The sequence below is a fragment of the Haplochromis burtoni genome, unplaced genomic scaffold (genome assembly GCF_018398535.1).
Source record: "Haplochromis burtoni strain Fernald_Lab_line unplaced genomic scaffold, NCSU_Asbu1 Contig_127, whole genome shotgun sequence".
Taxonomy (NCBI): Eukaryota; Metazoa; Chordata; class Actinopteri; order Cichliformes; family Cichlidae; genus Haplochromis; species Haplochromis burtoni.
Window position 1 is genome coordinate 704,867 of NW_024582488.1, and position 20,466 is coordinate 725,332.

General features: G+C 43.1%; 2 protein-coding genes across 5 annotated transcripts in view; one reads left to right on the plus strand and one right to left on the minus strand.

Moving 5' to 3' along the window:
* Positions 1–20,466, plus strand: part of tspan9a (tetraspanin 9a) — a 192,921-nt gene that overhangs the window by 149,425 nt on the left and 23,030 nt on the right. For 3 of the 4 annotated variants that reach the window (XM_005930348.2, XM_042224080.1, XM_005930347.2), the window contains one exon: positions 18,090–18,281. The exons of the other annotated variant lie outside the window; for it this stretch is intronic. In XM_005930348.2, the coding sequence (XP_005930410.1) occupies positions 18,090–18,281 (192 nt within the window). The remainder of the gene's footprint in view (positions 1–18,089; positions 18,282–20,466) is intronic. 4 annotated transcript variants of the gene reach the window in all.
* ttc38 (tetratricopeptide repeat domain 38) overlaps positions 3,007–20,466 on the minus strand; it is a 70,585-nt gene continuing 53,125 nt past the window's right edge. The window contains exons 14-15 of the mRNA XM_005930351.2: positions 8,330–8,371; positions 3,007–7,822 (exon numbers count right to left, since the gene is read on the minus strand). Coding sequence (XP_005930413.1) covers positions 7,804–7,822; positions 8,330–8,371 — 61 coding nt within the window. The 3' untranslated portion in view covers positions 3,007–7,803. The remainder of the gene's footprint in view (positions 7,823–8,329; positions 8,372–20,466) is intronic.

The following is a 20,466-nucleotide window of genomic DNA, read 5'->3' on the forward strand; positions in this document are numbered from 1 at the left end:
CCAGTCAGCTCAGAAAAAAATCTGCTTTTTCTGCATACTCAGTTGTATGGTTTAAATATGCTATTTGGTGTATGGAAAGCTTTTTATTCCCCCCTTGTTTGTATGTTTATCCAGTGAAAGCGCTGCATGTGTGGTGTTTGGGAGGAAAAGATAACCTGTCATGACAACAGGCTGCCTCACAGTATCTTAATCTGTGATATTTTGTGTTGTGGGAAAGCACCAGAGAGGAGTTGGGTTAAGGTGAGTTTTCTTATTTGTGTGGATAGTGGTAAAATGTAACTTTTGATAAAGATTTGATTGATGTCCAGGAGATGTCCAAATGCACATTTTGTGACCTTGAGAAACCACGTCAACAGACATAAAGAATCCAGCCAGTCTGGCCTTCGCAGAGCTTGGAAAGCGGTTTAACTCTTCCAAACGAATCCACTGACCTCTCCTCCTCCTCACGAAATTCTACTTCACAAAAACCTCTAAGGTGTATTAACATTTTGAGCCACATGTGAAACTTTCACGACACGAAATGACTTCTTTTGCCCTCCCTATCGACAGACACGTCCTTTAGCGAGGTTGATTGATTGTGCAAGGTGACGCCCTTATTTGACCTTCAGTCTGACGGTCACAGTTAAGGACTGATCAGGGGAGCATGTGAACTTAACACAAAACCTGTATAGTGCCCAGTCTGCTCCAAATCTCAGATAAAATAATAAAACGTGTATTTCACGTGCCGCTCATCCACCTTCAGCTTATCTCACGCTGGCTGACAAAAGCAATTTTAGTTCAACTTGTTCTATTTTAATTGTAATCGCTTTCACTGGACTGTAGAAGAACTTCTCTCAGTCAACCTGTCATAACTCACAAGTCAGAGTTAATCTTGGCCGTCTGCCGTAAAGGTCTTCATTTCCACAATCCTTCCTATTTGTGCTCAGCTAATAAGGATTACCACCGAAAGTCTGTTTACTAAGCTAACTACGAGCAGAATGGATGACAGCTGTAGCTTAAGTTAGGTAATCATCCATGACATTTAGAGAAATGCACCTCTGCTCCACCTGCACTTTCACTCCGCCAACCTTTACTCGCAGTATAGACAGCAGACGCAAAATGTGACTCACATTAATGACATTATCATTTTACTGACAAATTAACCGCTTTTTCATATTTATTGTCCGCATACCAACACATTTGTCTTTTGCCATGGTTGTCCATACAATATACGACACATGGCGCATAATGATCTTAATAATTACGGTTAGTGATGAATTTCTTTTCATCTCTAACTTATTATTGCTTCATTTGGAGCTCAGAGAAAAAAAATGAAAGCATGTGTTTTCTCTCATTTTTATTTATGAGCTGTGTATGAATGAAATTTCCTGTCTGCACTTAATCACCAGTGATGAGTGCTTGTCCAGAGTCTGAAGATCAAGCTTAATGAATGTCTTTCCATTTTCATTATAGGGAAGGCCATCAGAGTATCCCCTTGTGATGCAAATTGGCAAGAAAGAATGAGATGAGATTTAAGTGCAGTGAAAAATACACCCAACACTTACTACTGCCGCTGCTAAAGAATGCACTTTTCTGTCGAAATGCAAAAAGCCATTCAGTATGGCGTAATAGATTTTAGTGCCTTTCCTCTACTTTGTAAAAAAGCATTTTCTCCCACCTCAGGGTGAGAAGGAGCAGCTGTATCAAAACGTGCAGCGTTCTCAAGCCTGAGTGAGCATCAGGGGGGCTTCCTCCTTGTCAGTTTTACATTATGAATACATTTTGGGGTTCTTCTGTTTAAGATGTAAAAAATCTTAAAAATTTTAAAGGTTTGCTGTCTAACACATGTTGTATACTGTGCTTAGTGCTATCCAGACTGCACTGGGGCCAAGATATCTGCTATTTTTTGAATGCCAGTAGAGATTTCATAATGTTTGAAATTCCATCATCTAGGGCTGGGCGATATGGCCTAAAATTCATATCGCGATATAATTTGAAGCATGTGCGGTAACGATATATATCACGATATATTCTTTTCTTCTGTATAACGTATTTTCCACACTATAAGGCACACTTAAAATCCTTTAATTTTCTCAAAAATAGAGAGTGTGCCTGAATTCTGGTTGTGCTTACTGACCTCGAACCAATTTGGGCGTGCAGAAATCTGTTAAAAAATGTTTTAGTACAACTTTGGTAAGCCGCACTGCTTGATGGATTGTCAGAGCATTACGGCTGCCGTAGTGAGGAGCTTCGCGGAGTAATCTGGGTCCAAAACTCCGTCCATTTCAGGTCCCAAAGTCAAACGAACACTAAGAGTTAAAAACGGTCTAAATTCTTTCATCTTTAATAAAATCATCAGCGTTGCTGCTTTACGGGTGTAACAATTAAGTTTAACATCCAGGCATCCATGAAAACAGAATTTATTAAATTTAACGGAGTTAGAAGTTAACAGGAAGTTAGCTCGCTAGTTTACACCTAAACATTTCATACCATGTTCTGACTGAGAGATTTTTGAAACTAATTCAAACGTACAGCTCTGCTATCACTTCCAACATAAATGAAGACAGAAAACTAAACAGCAGTGTGTTTGCAGGGTTACTGAAGTTGGACTACCTGGTATATAATGTTGTGCTACGTGATTGCTAGCGACACAGCTATGTTAGCATAACATTAGCACAGTGAAGCTGGAGGATGAACGCCAACTTTTTTTCCACTCAATAAAAGTTAACGTGAGGGATTCTGGTGGTCAGGGACAAATGCAATCGCATAGCAGGATGCTGTACACGGAGCTGCGAGAGAATTCAACATTAATGAATCAATGTTACGGAAGTGGAGGAAGCGCAGTTTTTGGCTTTCCCCATATTTCAAAAGTGCTTCATCTCTTTGCTATGACTGTCGCCCGCCATAATTTGCAGATGATAATGGTTTTAGCCGCTGCGATGCTTTCGACCAAAACAGGCGCAGCTTGATGACATCATCAACATGCGCTATCGCGATAGAGCGATATAGTCAAAATCTCTATCGTTGGCCAAATTTATATCGTTTATATCGTATATCGTTTATATCGCCCACCCCTACCATCATCCCATAAAGAGGCCAAAGTTGTTCATTTTGGCCACAAAGTTGTGGAAATATTACAGACTGGATTCAGTATTTGTTCTTTTTTTTTTCAAAAAAAAAACAACTTTGAGATTAAAAAGTGAAATTTAAATTTTCATTTGTTCGTCTTTTCATCTGAAAGGCTTAAAGTTGTGCTCAGAGTGAAACAGTCCAAATGTTACCCTCATGATATTCCAATGCATCAAATGATCAGTGTACGCACACACTGGCTACAGGATAACATTAGCTGTACATTAACTGTGTGTTTGCATTCAGCTCATCCATTGGCTAATCATGTGTGTCAGTGCTTCCTGTTATTTCCTTATTCTTGTATCTTACACATATGAAGCAGATTCTCAAAGCTCCCGGGAATTTCACAAGCAAGACTTTACGTCAGTTTGTGCTGCCCCCTGGTGAACTTACGCCTAATGACGCCTTTCCATTAATTTTGTATGCAGTCATACTGCCTTGCCCTCTGTGCAAACACACTACTTCAGTTAAAAACTTGCATATATGAATAATAAATGACACCCTTGTTCTCCTCAGTATATTCACCGATTTTGTACTTTTTTTTAATATGATCATAGAGACTAATCTTTTTTTAATACATGATGTTCTGCTTTGTAACAGTGTTTCCATTCACAGTGATCTTGTGTTGCTCATCCACAGTGACCACTGCCCAGCAGCTTCATTAATTAGAACTTCAAACGCCACATAGTGGGAGTGATATGCCTGTGACATTGAAAAGATGGTTGAAAAGATGGTCACACTCCAGCTAAAATCCTCTGCTCACATGCGCCGCATAGCCTCACTCACATTAACATCTTCCAAAATACTGAGCTATTCAGATCATGTATCCGGTATCCCACAGGCATGTTCCCTTTCAGTCACAGAGGTAAATGGTTGACCCTCCCTCACTGTGTCCCCTACTGCCCTGTTTTTCAGATGTGCACCTGAAACTCTCAGCAATGTACCAACAATTAATGCCTCATTATCCTTCATATATACTGCATTGATTCCCTTCATCTCCTTATGTCACAGGGGAAATTCTGTTCTGATTTGTGTCATGGAAAAGTGTCTTGCTCCATTATGCCATTGGCTGATTTTAGATTAAAGAACTTGCGCTACATCACCGCAAGCCTTGTGACAGCCCCCCAGCCCGGTCCCCTGAATGAGCTAGCTTGCCAGTGCGTCTATATATAACCACCTCAATCAGCTCAGTGGCTAGTTGGACTTTAGCTGACCTTACTGCATTATATGGACCAGAGGGACCTGTGGCTTTACTGACCCGGGCCTGTAAACCTAATGCTCTTTGTGGTGAGCAGCTATTCAGGTCTTCTCATGGAAACACTGGCAAATGACCAACTGCACTGCCAGGACACAGCTCCAACATTAAAATATCTATTTTTCTTTGGTTGTCTGCGCCTTTATAGTTAAAAAGGTTTTATAGTTAAAACCATGTGAAGATATGCACATTTGAGCTCAACATGCACAAACATTTGCAACTGCAGATAAACAGCAACAACAATTTTATGAGGCAACGAAACCACAACTTTGCAGATCTTTGCTGGTTTCCCATAAGACTTGTGTCTTTGCTACACTGGGCTGGGATAGATTTAATTCTCGGGGATATTTAACAATAACTTCTTTGAAATTCAAGGTGGGTGACACAGAAGTGCAAGTGTCAGTCTGCTTCTGACGTTTCCTAGGAGAGCCCTGCAGTGCAAATCTCTGCCTAAACTCTATGCTTGTCTGGGTATAATAACTTAGGTCAGCATCTCTTAGGAATCGGTATACTCTTTTTGGTCGTAAAGAGAAAATAACATTACCAACTCCTGGAAACTCACAGGCTCCAGGTATTTATTTATAACTGCTTGAGGGGTCTCTCAACAAATGATGAACCCGTTCAGCTGTCAACTCCCACATAAAACTTGTAGCCGGCAGTTTCTCCTCCTCACTGTTCAGTTTGCATTTCAATGACTACACGTCAGTGTAAAAGAAGAACTTGCATAGCAGGAAATCACAGGCAGATTTTTGCTTCCTCGTGTCATTTGTCTTCCTGGGATCTGACCTAACTTAGCCCCCTGACCTGCAAATAAGAGAAATAAGTTGTCTATATATTAATCGTTAAACTCGACCCACAATGTTCAGTGTAGCGATTACATGAAAAATCCCAAGAAAAGACTCACCAACGCGAATAATCATCTCAACGTCCGTGAGACGTACAGAAATGGGGGACGGGAAGCTGATTAATGAAGATACAGTAGTAACAGGAATTTGTAAAGGATTTGTATCCCATCGCGTTGCTCGGTAATCATGTTTTTAGGATGCAGCTTGTCCGCCTGTGTGAAATCCCCTGTTTGTCAGCGAGAGTTTATCCACACGAGAGCTGCTCAGCCTCAACTCTCAAATATATCATCACAACATTTTGAGGCTGGGTAAACAAAATCTTGTATCGTCTCATCTAATCGTGTGACATCTTATCTCGTAAAAACTCCCCCTCAAATTGAAAAATCAACTTTTTCTACTCGTAAATGAAAGTGAATTTCTCTCGCTTTGCACTTTCTGCTGTGAATAGAGAAAAAGGGAATTTAGCCAAGAAAATTAGGATACGAGGTCTTGTACTTTATTGAAACTCTTACATATTTGATGACTTTGATGTTAAAAAGGCTTCGTCCCACTTCTGGTTTTTGTCTTTACTTTGAGCCTTTTTGGCTCCTTTGATTTTAGATCACTGGGCTTCAAAGTAGGTCTGTGATCAGTTATTTTAAGCAAGATGGCAAAGTTGATGCATGGTTCCAGCGACTGGAGAAGGGAATAGTTAAAGTCTCTCAGGGTCACCATATTTTATTCCTGAGGGTCCTTGACGAAACATTGCTCTCTCCTGGTGTGACTCATGCTTCTGGCTCAAGACCAAACTAACAGCCAGTGTGGCAGGGCGGCAATCACGTACAGAAATTACACACAATATTCTGTTGAAAGTAATCCTTGTCTTTGAACTCGTGTCTGATGACAGGCTGGGCTCCACTGGTGCCACTAGAATTTTTCAAATGATGACTGGGGGACACTTGGGGAAACTGCTAAGTGAAATACATAATCAGCGCACTGGTGCACAGATATAGCGGCTCTGCTCATATTTAGTGCACATAGGTGATTATATTTACTTTGAAGAAACTCTTCCCCAAAAAACTGTGATACAGAATCAAGAGTACATGTATTACTTTATATGCAAAGTGAAAATTATGCAAATAAACGACTGTATCTGAAGGTCACGTTGGAGACTCTGATCCGGTAAAATGCCCTCATTTGTTGATTGATGGAAAGTGGTAATAGGAGAAATGTAGGAGTGCTAACTTCACCTTACTCTGCACCAGCTGGCCAAGTCTTCTCAGATTGCGCCTATGATTACCGTTCACCTCCTAACTGGGTAACAACATGTATCCATTTGAAAGAGTTGGTAAGACAAGCTCAAGGCAAGTTCATAAAGTGCCGAGTATTTGTTTTCTGACAGACGTTAATTCACATCTAATGAGCATTGATTTATTCCTGTGCCGTTCTTGGAGCAGGCATTGATCCATATGTTCCTCTTTCAGGCTGTCACCCGTGCTAGTTATCCTGTCCCCAGAAAACAAGAGCACGGTGTTGAGTGATTAGCACTTGCTCCTTTCTAAAAAGGAAGAAATGCTAATCTAAAATTTACTCAAAGTAGGAGGTAGACCCGTGGGAGTTGATAACTATCCGGCGGAGGTCACTGACAAAGTCGTAATGCAGTCTCCTGGATGTAATAAAGATGCCTGAAAGGAGGCTCGTTCCTGTCTCGTGAATAATACAGCTATGATTGCATCACAACATCACAACAATAGAGGGATTGATGATCACTATTATTTAGCGATCTGTCTCTTTGTGTGGTCCACTGGCTTGGGATGAGGGGCCGATGGCCATTGGAAGGTTGGCTGACCAGAAAAGAGTAGTTACACAGTCCATTTCCCCTCTGTGCTAATTAGCATGTCAACTGTAAAGGCGCCTCCAATGAGGCGTTCAGGGGGGAATAAAAGAAGAGGAAAGGAACAGGGGGCAGAGCCTGTCAAGGAAGCTTTTCTGTGCCATCAAGCTGCCACTAAAACCTGACCTTTACACCAGTCAAGAAGGGAGGTCTGCATTTATCGGAGGCAAGCGTTCGGCGATGGGGGGTTGTCATGTTGTTGTTGATGTCAGACCTAAACCCACTGGTTCTCGGTATGAATGAAAAACTTGAAGAAAGATTTTGCGCTGACTGAAGGTAATTTCTATTGGTGTGTCTGTGTATTCTCACATAGCAGGAGATGCACAGGAAACTTCAGAATTGTCAAATGTCATCCCGCTTCAGCTGGGTTTTTTTAATGGCAAAAAGAAGCAGTAGGATTCAGAGAAAGTGGAGAGGTATAACGGGAGACGGCGTCTGCAACAGCAACACTGATTAGTACTACACCATATGGCAGTGGAATGAAATGTGAGGCATATTAAAAGTTAGAAATTTCAAGTTTTATTGTTGTTAAAGCCGAAGGATTCAAGGATCCTACTTTTTGTTTATGCTACAGCTGTCAACGCTTTATCTATATTGCATCAATTCTTTTTTTTTTTCTTTTACTTCAAGAATACATTTTCAGAATGATGGATGACCGGAGCATCTTGGCCTGTAGACAATATTCGGGTGTTGTCGCTGTCATGTCCAAAGGTGAAATACAATTACTTCCCCCTGTTCCCCCTGGATGAGGAGCAGATGCAGACAGAGCATCATCAACATTCAAACAGTGCTCGCAGACACACTGCACCTCCATGAATACAGATTGCATCTCTCTATTGGTTAATGTAAGGTCTTGTTTTCATTCTGCGTTCCCTCACACTCTAAGTTTATTATGTCCAGAATGAATCGCTTTGGGAAGACATTTACAGGATAAGGTCAATTTTCTGGGATTTCTGAGCTGGAGGCTAAAATGAAGAAAGAGGTTCTGCAATATTCCAGCACAGCAAATTCCCCAAGTTCTCTCAGTCTTTTCTAATGTTGTATGAATTATTGCAAACAAGCAAGCAAAATGCTAAATTTGTGCGGCGCTTTTCACATACAAAGAGTCACAAAGCTAATACACAGTATGCAATAGCAAATTAGAGTTAGGATTAATTAAAAAGTCAGAAGCCAAAAATGAAGAGGAAGACTCAAATTGAAAGATTTAAAACAATTAAATATTAAACATGAGAACAAACTTAGACTTACTGCATGAGTTTCAGCACAAAGTCCAAATTGCTCGAGTAAAATCTGTAAAGAAAAGATCTGAAAATCATTAAAAAATAAAGTGTCATTGTGACAAATAAGATGCAACAGAACAAAAAGCTCGTCTGTAATATATATACCATATATATACCATCAGGATGGTTTATCATATGACAGAAAAGGGTGTAAAAGCGTTGTCTTTTTACATCACCTTTTCACAGGTGTCTTTAAGGCAGCTGAATGAAGAGAAAAAGGTATCCTTTGCAGATGCACAGAAAAAGTCATTTACCCTGTGGTGTGGTGGCATGCAGTGTAACTGTTGATTATATGTCTTTCAATCTGAATCTGCTCTCTTCTCACTAGGCATCTGCCTCGTGCTCTGGGTTTCACTTAAGCGGATGTGCATATTTTGCATCTTCTTCTTCCCGCTGTCCCTCCAGGGATGCATAATGCCTCGCGTTGCATAACCTGAGTGTTTCCATTCACAGTACTCCTGCTCCAGGAATAAACATACGCTTATGTTCACAATTTTACTTTTATGCATTTGTTAAAAATTTGTTCCACCCTTGTGTAATTCATCTGAAAGCACAAACAGTGAATAGACTAAGCACATTCTTGCACAGCTCATGCCGTCGCTTCACCCCCTTGTTTGTTTTGGGTTCTGGCCACCACACCCGTTTCAGAAATCAAATCCCTTCTGTTCATTAGGAGTGTTGGTAAGCATTGTGGTGAAATGTTATATGCTGCGTGTTTGCACCAATGTCTCTAATGGGATCTTGGTTGGCTGTGCAGTACACAGACCAACCCCACAGCAAGGCCACACGCCCACTCCGTGCAGTGAAATGAGATAATAAAGCATGTAATACGCATACATCTGAATGCACACTAAAAACATTACTTAGTATCATATTTCTCCCCAAACAGCTCTCAGTGAACCCAGCAGCAATTTTTGCACAAGGTTGTGCAGACTGGCCCTGTAGCTAAAACCACAACAGTGTTTGTTAGTTGCCCAAGTGTTTCACTCATTTTCAGGGAGAAAGCCCAAGGCTGCTTTTCACCTCATTTTAGGCATGCGACTGTCTGGCACTTGAAATATATTAGAAATGACATATTTTACTCTTCAGGCATTTTCAAACACAGCCAGCCAAGGTCATCAGTTCATCCCGAGAAGTCCGTATGCCTTGATTGATTGATGTTGTAAGTGGAGGTTGTTTGTTTGTGGTTTTCTGAAATGAGGACACACATTGGAATTATTATGGTCAGTCACTTTAGCGGATGACACCCTTAGAGGTACATTTACAGAAGCTGGTGCCCTGCTCTGTGACACGGAGTCTTGGGATTTGTTTTGATGACCCGCAAGGAGTGAAAAGGAGCCGAGTAATCTGCTGAGGGTGGCAATCTAGCTGCCGTGCGGTGCATTAGGGATTTTCCGTTTCCTCGAGCCCTTTGGTCCTGTGCTGCAGGTGAACAGGTGGACTGTTCGACCTGTCGGATACACAAGGCTCCGGCCACATGCACCTCTGCTGAGCCAGCACACTCATTAAGCCCTCCAAGTAGTGAAACTCAATGGGAGACTGGCCAACCGTTTGCCTGTCTCTTAGGATTTTCGGCATGGCTGCACTGGCAGACCGGAGTGAGATATTTATACGAGCCAAATGTTTGTGTGCCTCTACAGGCGAGGCAGTTTATGTGGAGGAAAACAGCCACTCATAAAAAGGCACTGCTTTCACATAAATAGATATTTATTTTTCTAACGTGTTCCCGTTTTATTGTACGCAAATGCCTCGTAAGATATTTTCAAGCACCTTTGATGTCAACAGAGTGGCAAAATTCACATTTAATTAGCGCCTTGTGTGAGGAACATCTCCCCCTCTTATTAGCTCAGTTTATGTATTTATATCTCATTGTCCTCTTTAGAACATCACTGGGATTTTTTTATGGTCCTTCATCTCTTTAACACACTAAGTACACTGGTTTTCTGTGCATTGATTTAGAGCTGACTTGGATGAGATAGCTGTAAGACAGTGCAGCTGCCATCCCTGCAGCCAGCGCGCATCTGCAGCATGAAGAAGTAAAGGAGCTTTCCTCTCCAGTGGCAGTGTTTGTCTGTCTTTGGCTGTGTGCTTTGTAGTCTGCGCTTGGCTTGCAGGCCCCATTTCCCTGCGCATCTCTCTGAGTCTCCACGTTCTCACTCTCTGACTGGCTGTGGCAAGCAGAGCCTCATCACTTTATGGCCCCAATCACAGGATGACGTTCTTCTTCCTGGTGCTCTCCTACTTGTTCTCAATGCATAATTGAAGTGCCTCTGGGTTCTCAGGCTGATTGAAGAGTCTTGTTGGGATGGTAAAGATCTAACGGCAGAATTAGTCAGGGATGTCTAATAGTTTTTCTCCTGCCATTGTTGTGACTTTCTTTCTTTTGGTGTCTTGTCCTCTAAGGGTAGAGAATGTTGTCAGGTGTGAAAGAGCGTGAATGTGTCAGTGCAGACAGCAGGGATAGCTTTGGACAGGCAGAGAAAGGCTCGTCTGTCTTTAATCCTTCCTGGCACGATTGATTTGGAGTCACTTTGCTGTGAATAGACCTTTCAGTTCTTCTCGAGAGAGATGGGGAGACATGGCGAGCCCTGCATCATTGATAGGTGCATCACTGAGGGCCCCTAAACACCGTAGTCGAGGCCCAGATTGCAGAGTGGAAAGCTGAGGCATCCAACCAGAACCGGCCCAGCACTGCAATATTTTGGATGCTTGACTAAACACGTGATGGACAGTGGAAAGGCTTCCTCTATGGAAACATATCAGCGCAGAATTGAAAAGACAAGTGTTTTTGTCACATTATAAGAGCACACGGGCAAAAGCTGAAAGTCAATTGAGATCCGCAGACAGTGTGCACTTGACCCCATAAAGGTTCAGTTACCTTCAAAATTAAGTGTAGCTGTTCATAGAGAGCAGCATACCGTCTTATCACTCAGTCAGTCGGGCAGCACGAGTTCTCTCACACTGGGTGATTTTGCCAGGATCCCCTCGCTGAATGAAACTTTAACTTAGGCAGACGTAGCTTTTTTAATCTTGCATTCCACATCTGTCATCCCTCCTCAGAATTCATGCAGTGTTTATTCTGAGCCTGAAAGCACCTCCACCATTGCAGTTTCTGTGAATAATTTACTTGTTATACAACTCACATTGGCCATACAGCGTTCGCGGGGGAATGGCTAGGATGCCCCCAGAAAGCCTGGGGAGACAGAGGGTGGCGAGTTTTGCTGAAAAGCTGTATATGGCCTACAGCTTACCTCGTCTAGCACCATAGGGCAAAGAAATATAGTGAAACATGTGGGTCACATAATGTTTTTATTCATAAATGTATCTTTTGAAGCAGATTTGCTTGTGTCTTCTTCAATATTTACGCATCTTACAAATTCCAGACACTGTCAATAGGACTCTGCTGAATGTATTTGTATTGTGTTCCGAAGTGTCTGAAATGTCCTTCTTTAGAAATAATCTGCTTATTTGTGCTTTCGAGATGAACATTTACAATTTACCTGGCCTGCAGCTGTTACATGGCTTTATACTTGCATTCAGCAAAAAGCGGTCAATAGGCATTGTGAGAAGTCACAGTATGATCCCTGCTATTGACAGTTTTTGTTCTCATTCAAGTCTTCAGCAGCTTCCTTTAGGTGAGTCAAAGAATAAACCAGGAGTGAAGATGTGAAAAATATCTACCACCCTTCATTTTCTTTTGTTTGGCCAAGTCTGGCCACCATGGAGGATGGATAGAATAGAGAATTTATTTATCAGGAAGGAGTCTTAAAAAATAACCTTGTCTGACAGGCGCACGCAAACACTCTCTGTGGAGGGCCTATCCTTAAAACGATTCCTTTTCCTTCACAGCATGCTTCAAATAGGACCTTTTCCACTCACTGGGTAGAAAATACAGATCTTTACTGTCTTTACTTTAAGGCTTTGTCACTTTTATTTGATGTTTACAGTTGATTTATTATGTTTGTTGTTCTGTGATTCTCTCTCGCAGCTGGCAGGGTGTTGTTCTTATGTGATAAAATGAATCAGTGGCTTGCAAGATCATCTGGTGAAAATTGAAAAATCTTCTTTTAGCTGCGATGAATATCCTCTGTCTTCATTTCAGTGCAAAATCAATGCCGGCTAGAGCAGAAGACTTTGTGTGCCGGGGTGGGGGAGGTTTTTTTTTGTTTTTAATTTTCTGGTGAAAAGAAAGATGGAGCTGCAGTAAAAGGCGAGGGGGTGGGGGGGTGTTAAGTGATAAAGTGCCTCCATCTTTAGCAGGGCATTCGGGCTGGCATTTTCACCAACTTTATGGTTTATTGTGCTCTAACGGTACAATTGCTTCCTAATTCCAGGTGTAAGTATAGCTAAGTAAATATCTGTAACATATTTTTTTCAGTTTATCACTTGTTTAGTCTCAGCTGCAGTGAATTTGGTAGCTTTGTCAATCTTTCTCTCTCCAATTCGCATAACACACTCTGAACTTCAGAAACTCATTCAACTGGTATCAAGCTCTTGCGACGAGGGCAGTCAGAAAAGAAAGTAGTACTTTGACAAAAGCTGTCATTCTTTATGACAGGACGCGACCTCTCACAGGGATCATTGTGTGAAAAGGTCCTCCGGTGTCCCTCGCACACACTTACACCCCATTCCCTCTTAGTGGGGTCCTGTGTCGGGTGGCTCCGTGTCACTGAGCCAGTAACTGCAGCAGCTGATAATTCTCCAAGCCAGTCGCTCAGATGAAGGGTCAGCCTTATTTTCTTCTTCTCCTCTCCCTCCCTCGAGGCTTGGTCTCTTTTTACCTTATACACAGCTCGCAATCTCTCTGGATTTAATACTCTATCCGTCTTCTGCAGACCTCCTGGTTGACCTCTGTCACATCAACTTCCTGTTTGGAAAGTTGCTTCTCACAGTTGCTTCTCACAGTATTGTTGCAATTATTTTCACCCTGAGCTTGTTATAAGGCCCCCAGCAGTAGGGTCCCATTCATCTAGCTAGGCAGTCGCATCACACGTGTGCCTGTATCCTCCAGCAGAAAGTTAATGACGCGCTGTGCTCTGTGCACCTCTCTACTGTTTTTTTGTCACTTCTTCCACAAATGACATTTAGACGCTGAACTCCAGACGTCTTTCCAACAAGGTGCTCTCACAATATTGTCCAACGCGTAGGAAAAGGTCAAACGCCATATTCTCTCAGCTCACTCTTACACTACCATTGATTTTTAAAGAATGGCTCCACACCAAGCACAATTACATGCGCTCCTCCCTCCTGGTTTAAGTGCTGTTCGCTTTCTGAAGTCAATCCACTGTTTAGAGCAGCTGGTTTTATATTCCAGGCTGCAACTATGTTTTTTTCATTATCACAGCTGGAAGATATCTTCCCCTCAGCCTCAAATATGAAAGCAACCTTAAGGTTGATAAAAAGAGGGGAGCGTCTCTTGTGCAGCGCTTACACAATGGGAGCAACACAAAGCAGAACATCATCCAGGCAAAACAGCCGATTTGTTTTGACGGTGTTTTCTATTATCTAAACAAGAAAGACTTCGAAAAATTGTAGCAATAAAAAAGTCGGCCCCTCGCGGAAGATTGTTAAAAGTTCTCTGCGGCCTGCTGGAGCGGGAGGGCTAGTAGGAGGAGTTGGCCGTCCGGCTGCGGTCTGGGGTGTGGGGCCTCCCTGCTGCTGCGGAGTCGGGGCGGTCTGCCTCTCCCCACCGCAGGGAAAAGGGTAACACCACCTGGGTCTGGGTGCATTCCCCCCTCCAGGGGCAAGGGTACCTAGACCCGGTTTGTAGAGTACGCTTGGGGAGTGTGATTGTGTGTACAGCGTCTCTTTATGTCTGTCTCCATGTTGGTTGAGTGTGGAGTGAGTGCACATGAGAGCATGAGGGTGGGAATGGATGTTTGTGTCTGTGTGTGCCTGTATGTCTGTGTCTATATGTCAGGTTGGGTATCAGACGCCACCTCTCTGGGGACACCTCAGGCCCTCCAAGGTTTGGAGGCCTATCTCCACCCACCACCACTTCCCCTGCCGGTGGCGGACTCCCTCAGGTGTCGGTGTGCTGGTGGTTCTTTGTGTCTGGGGGTGGGCGTCCGGGTACACACCGGCTCACTCCTTGGCGGCCGCTTGTCGGGGCCTGGGGCCTGGGGCTCGCTCGGGCCCCCTTTGGAGGTGGGGTGCCCCCGGCCTCTCGGCCTGGGGCTCGGTCACTCAGGCACAGCTGGGGGCCGGCGGAGCTCACGGGCGCGTCACTGCAACTCCCCCTGGCTTCTGCTCCGCGGCTGCTGGGCGAGCCCTCATCTGGGACTCTCCTCAGCTCTTACTGGAACAGTGGCGCGGCTGCCCCTCTGTTGGTCTTCCTGGTCTCTTGTGTTCTGGGGGCCTCTGGATGTCTGGAGTTTTGATCTCCTCCATACCCGCTTCACACCCTGGAGGACGGGGCTGTGGCCCCCCCACACTCCCTAGCAGATCATTACATGGAGAAACCTTTGGAATGCAAGCATGCTGATCCACACAGGTATGCACACAGGTGTACACATGGGTATTCACAGACGCGGACTAAAGCTTTCTTGGCTGCTGCCTCAAAGCACACTGTGCGCTGTCTATCTTGCGTGCTGCACAATATCGTTTATTATTTAGTAACTATTGATATCTATGACTAGCTAGTTTATTGTGATGGTGCTTTGTTTTCTCTATTATTATGTTGCTCTTTGTTGTTTGCTGTCTCCTCTGTTTGTTTTTTTTGTTTGTTTGTTTTTTCTCCATACAGGTGACCCAGAGTTGTTTTTCCCCCCCCTTCTCACCGTCTCTTCTTTTTTCTTTCTCTCTCCCCTCTTTCTCTCATTCATTCCCCCTGTCCTATTTCTTAAAAAAAAAAAAAAAATGACAAAGGATGAACTGAAGCTCTGCCATCACGTAATGTCGCATACTGCTGTTTCTGATGTCATTAAAAAAAAAAAAAAAAAAAAAAAAAAAGTTACGTAGTGGACGTGGAAGGCTGTTGTGTGTCACCCTCAGCTGCTTAATGATGGGCTGCAAAATTGCATGCATGGGTTCAGGAGATATTGAAACTGTTGTTTATATCTGCAGGTATACGTCAGGTTCATATCTCGGACCTCACAAACAATATTGCTGGTTATTTATGTTCAAGGACATTTTAGGAGACTGTCAGAAAGTATCCACAGTGTGAGCGCAACAATTTTGACACATCACAGGCAAATTCAGATTATTGGATTTTTTTTCACAGATAGGGGAATTAACTCCTCATTGATATAATACCAATGACTGCCTTTATATTAAGGCCTCTCTATGAATATTTAAAAGCTTCTCTAGTATTTTGGGATTTGTTGATCCTTCCTGCAGATGGCATATCAAAACACGCCTGCCCCACAATTAAAAGAAGATAAGGAGCTCAGCAGAGGCACTCAATGTCAAGCTCAGAAGTACACGCCAAGGTCAGATAACACAGATCAGAGCTTTTACTAGAGGCACCTACACAAAGGTCTGATGACAGCGTGTTGTAGTCGTAGTAGAAACAGGACAGAGATTACACCGTGCTCTCGGTAGGCTCAGATCAGACAGATTGAGCGGGGGTTGGACGGTTCCACAGTCACTTAAGAGAGCGACACACTTGGACGAGCTCCCTTCACTGGGCATTAAACACAATTAAGAGAAGGCATTGTAACGCTCCCCACCTGGGCTCTTAAACCTCCTGGTGCTCCCCCTCACTAGCTGTAAATCCGCTCTATGTTTCTGCCCTCTTAAACTTACTATTCGTCCTCTGCTTCCTTGAATGCCTCCTCACTCTCTGTACTCTGGCCTTCTGAATGGTACGCGTGCGATCCTGTATATTAGCCGCTCTGCATAAGGACACGACCTTTTCCAACATTTTCAATTGACATTTTTATTCTCCCGTTTTTAATCAGGGAAGAATAAAGGGCCAGTTGCCTCTGAATTATTTAGATTATGAATGACCGAAAGTCTTTTGAGCACTGATGTACCTTTCCTTCACTCTATCAGAAGTGATCATGCTTGTTGGTCTGTTCACAGCAACCTTGTCAACCTTGACAGCAGAAAGACTTTGTTTATGCGAGCACTCACGTCAGGCTTTCACACAACTCCCCCGCAGTCAATCAGTTGTGGAATTCGGCTTTCAAGTATCTTTGAGGAATTTATGCACAATCATTCTTTCGCTTTGTCCTCACTTCTAATTGCTCGTAGTCATTTCCCAGGCTTTGTGAGACCAGGTGTATCATTCATTCAGCAGAATATGCTGATGTCTGTATACGTTCTGAGGAGTTTCTGGAGGTCACAGCTTGTACATATCACAGGTCAGTGAGAGTAGGATGCGGCTCATTTGGTATCTGAGAACAGAATTCTTAGGCTCGGTTTACGTATTTACAGATCCTATAGGACTCATTAGACCTGAGGTATCTGTCCTCACTTCACGAGGTCTGCAGCTGCGATCCCAAAGTTGCACATCAGTTATACGTCATCACCTAACATCGCCGAGAGCGACTTTGAGTACACTGCACCGACTAATTTGTTTCCAGTCACTTTGTTGATCAACACTTGTGTGCATTTGTCTAACTGGAGCTACACTTGTTTGCTAGGGAAGTGCTGATAGTGCAGCAAATTTTCAGGTTTGTTATTAGCTGACAGTTAAACTTTGTCAGCTGCTGCAGATTATCTCTCCATGTGGCTGATTAATTATTTAATAGTAAAATAAGAGGAAGCAGTTTGCAGCAGACACATATCTTAATTTCTTCTTGATCACGACTGCTTCTGTATACTGTGTATAAATGTGCTCCTCCATGTCTGTTTGTTTGCATGCACTGCAGGTTTGTTGTACATATTGCTGACAGGCATTAAAGCTTTCTGGTGCAGTGGTGCAAAGATGAGAAGAGAAGAGGGCAGCGGTGTTAATAGAAAGGAGGAAAGAGTAACGGTGCAATCATTTACCCTGGTTTGTTTGCATATTTTAGCTCTCTTTGTTTTTCATATATATTGCCATATATATATGTTCTATTGATTTTTATGCTGTGAGGTCTCCATAAAAACGTGACTCTCTAAGCGGCGACCATGTACTGCTCTGATCTTTGATAGGAGGACTCGCACATCAGCAGGCGTGACAGTCTAAGCTTTCCATTAACACTTTATTGCATTAATGGATTCTGCAGGTCACACACACACACATAGCAGGAGCCTGGCGGGGTGACAGGGTGAGATTAGGGAATTGCTCCCTCTAGGTGAAACTCAACTCTACTGCAAGCAGATTTCATAAAGCTGGGAAGTTTTCATTACAGCGATTGGCAGTAATTACATGTCTGTTTGTTCTGGATTTAATGAAATCAGCTCGAACGTGCAAAACCAGCATGGCCCGACCCCAGTTTTTGCTCTAATCACTGGCAGAGCGTTATTGGCTTATTGTAGTTGTAATTGGTGTAAAGTCTCTCGTTTTTTTGACCAGTGTTTGGAGATGTATGATTGTGTGGGCAGTTCCTCAGGCTGCTGGAGGGGAAATTGAGACTGTTGCACTGGGACTTTTGAGGTGGGGATGGCTTTTAATTTAAAGCTAGCCTTACTCTTTGAATTACTGTTATTGTTCGGCAGGTCTCGCATTAAACCAACGCAGCCAGTGGAGAGCTAAAGATGAATTTGAATGCTAATCATTTCTGCAGCTTACCCTGAAAAGGTTGTGCCTGTCTGTTTGTTTTCTCACTTTGTCGTCTGTCTTATCTTTTGCCTTGCAGTTATGTGGCTGCGGGCTGCTCGGCGTGGGCATCTGGCTCTCGGTGTCTCAGGGAAGCTTCGCCACCTTCTCACCCTCATTCCCTTCACTGTCAGCTGCCAATATGGTCATTGCCATCGGCGCCATCGTCATGGTAACAGGCTTTCTCGGTTGCCTGGGTGCCATCAAGGAGAACAAGTGCCTGCTTCTGAGCGTGAGTTAAATCCGGATACCTACAAAAAATATTTTTTAAAAGTCACACATCTGTCAACAGCACAAATGTGCACATTGTAGTTCTTAATTTCTCTCACTCGAGCATTTTATGACTGAAATTCATTTGTAGAGTTGACCGCTTGCAATCAGTTGTATTCAAAAGTTTTGGCACCCCTGGGGAAGCTGCATATTTTATCGGTAAATACAACGCTTGCAGCAATGAAATATTAAGATGAGCTTTTCATGAATGTATAAAATTGATAGAAATCGTGGCAGCGGGCCAAAGTTTGTGCAAACTACAAAGACAGCACTTATAGTAGCAGCCCTAATTTCATAGCTTGGAAATGTTTTTAATGGACCACTAAGAGTCATAGTTATTTGTCAGAGATGAGAAACGGAAAAAAGCAATGCCATAACATTTTGAGAACTGCTCGTATTTTGTGTCTTTTTGCTGCAAGGCTTGTCTGCACTGTCACATGCAAACTGCAAGCAAGTGTCTATACTCAAAGGCACACTGGTCACAGGCCACCAGGAGCTTTTTTTGTATTTGTCCTATTACCAGACCCTCGGGAGAGCTAGGTGACTGGGGCTACTTCAGTAATTCAGTCTGCCCTCTATCGAACCTCAAGAGTGCACAAAGGAAAATTAGAGCTGAGCAATAGGATTCCCCCTTTCTGCAAATTAATACCAACTAATGCATGTCATTGCCATGGCTCTGGTCAAAGCCCAGTGAAAGGAATTTCAGGCGGGGGAATTAGTATTTGCATAGAGCACACCAAAAGGCACTTGATGTTTTTGAAGCTCAAGATTTGAGAATGTTCTATTATTCATTACAAAGACTGTTCTGTCTTGACGTTGCACTGTTTGCCCAAAGTTGTACAAGTGTGTTATCTTAAGCACAAGTTAATTATGAGAGTTCACCCAACAGAATGAGGTTTGCAGGGATCCGCTGCAGAAAGGCAAAGAAAAAAAAACTTTCATGTATAGAAACTTTAAATGAGAAGTGGAGTTGGGGCTCTGAGTACTTAACATCACAAACAGCTCAATCCCTTGAAGCTCTTGCATCAGTCAAAAGCCCCACCAAATCCTCAGCGTTAGACATGGCTTCCTTCACCTGCCTAACAACTGTGAAGCAGGAGGAGAGAGCAGAGCGCAAAGACAGAGCGGAGCGGTGTGAAAGATGGCTGGAATTAGAGAAAAAAAATCGGAGTCAACGGAAAATATCAAAGTTTTGATGTTTCTCACCGAGTCTCCTGCCACATCTGTGCGTGACAGCCTTTTATATTTGGCCAGAATAATTCTGTTTAGGGCATCCATGTCTGCTGTCGTTGCTGTTGTTGTGTTTGTCTTTGTCTGTCTGTCCAGTCGAGCACATCCAAACATTTGGGGAGGTAGTGGTGGTGGTGGTGTGGGCTCAGGACGGGGAAACATCAAGAGTAGGTTTAGATCTCCCAGCGCAAATAGATCTGAGTGTTTACCTTGACATATTTTCTTTGAAGTTGGTCTGCGTACAGCTCTCTTTGGATTAGAAATATTCAAAGACCGGACATCCTTTGCAGCGATATTGCAGTGCACCTTTTCTGCCAAATAGTTTTATTGAGACATTTTTTAAAGAAACAAAACAAGGTGAGACAACAGTGCGATTGCTGGCAAATGAGAGCATGCACCCACAGAGCTGAGTGTGCAAATAAACACAGAAGCACATGCTCTCACACATGGCCGCTGAAGCACCACCAATTTGCTTTGCAGAAACAGTTCATTTGATTGCAAATGCCAGGAAAAGTATGACAAGTTAACTGCGGGTGAACAACAATCATTCTGTGGGCTGCAAAGCCATATGCAGCAGCAAACCGTTGTAACTATGTCGTGTGAGCCGTGACATAAATAATAGCTCGCACCCTCCCTCCCAGATGAGTTTGGAATTAATGGGTTTTTCAAAAATCTAGGTTTGCATGCCTCCTCCCGTGCTGTGCAGAAGAGCTTGGTAAATACCGTGCTGTAATGGAGTCAAGTAGAGAGAGTAGTAGATGAGATGCAAGGCTGTGCTAGAAATTAATCTTAGGAAGTATTAAACCTTTTATACTCCCCTCAAACATTCACAAGCCCTTCAGCACCGAGATTCTCCTTTTTTCCTCCCACCATCACTCCCACCTCTTCCTTCATGTCTCTTTTTCTAATTTCCTTCT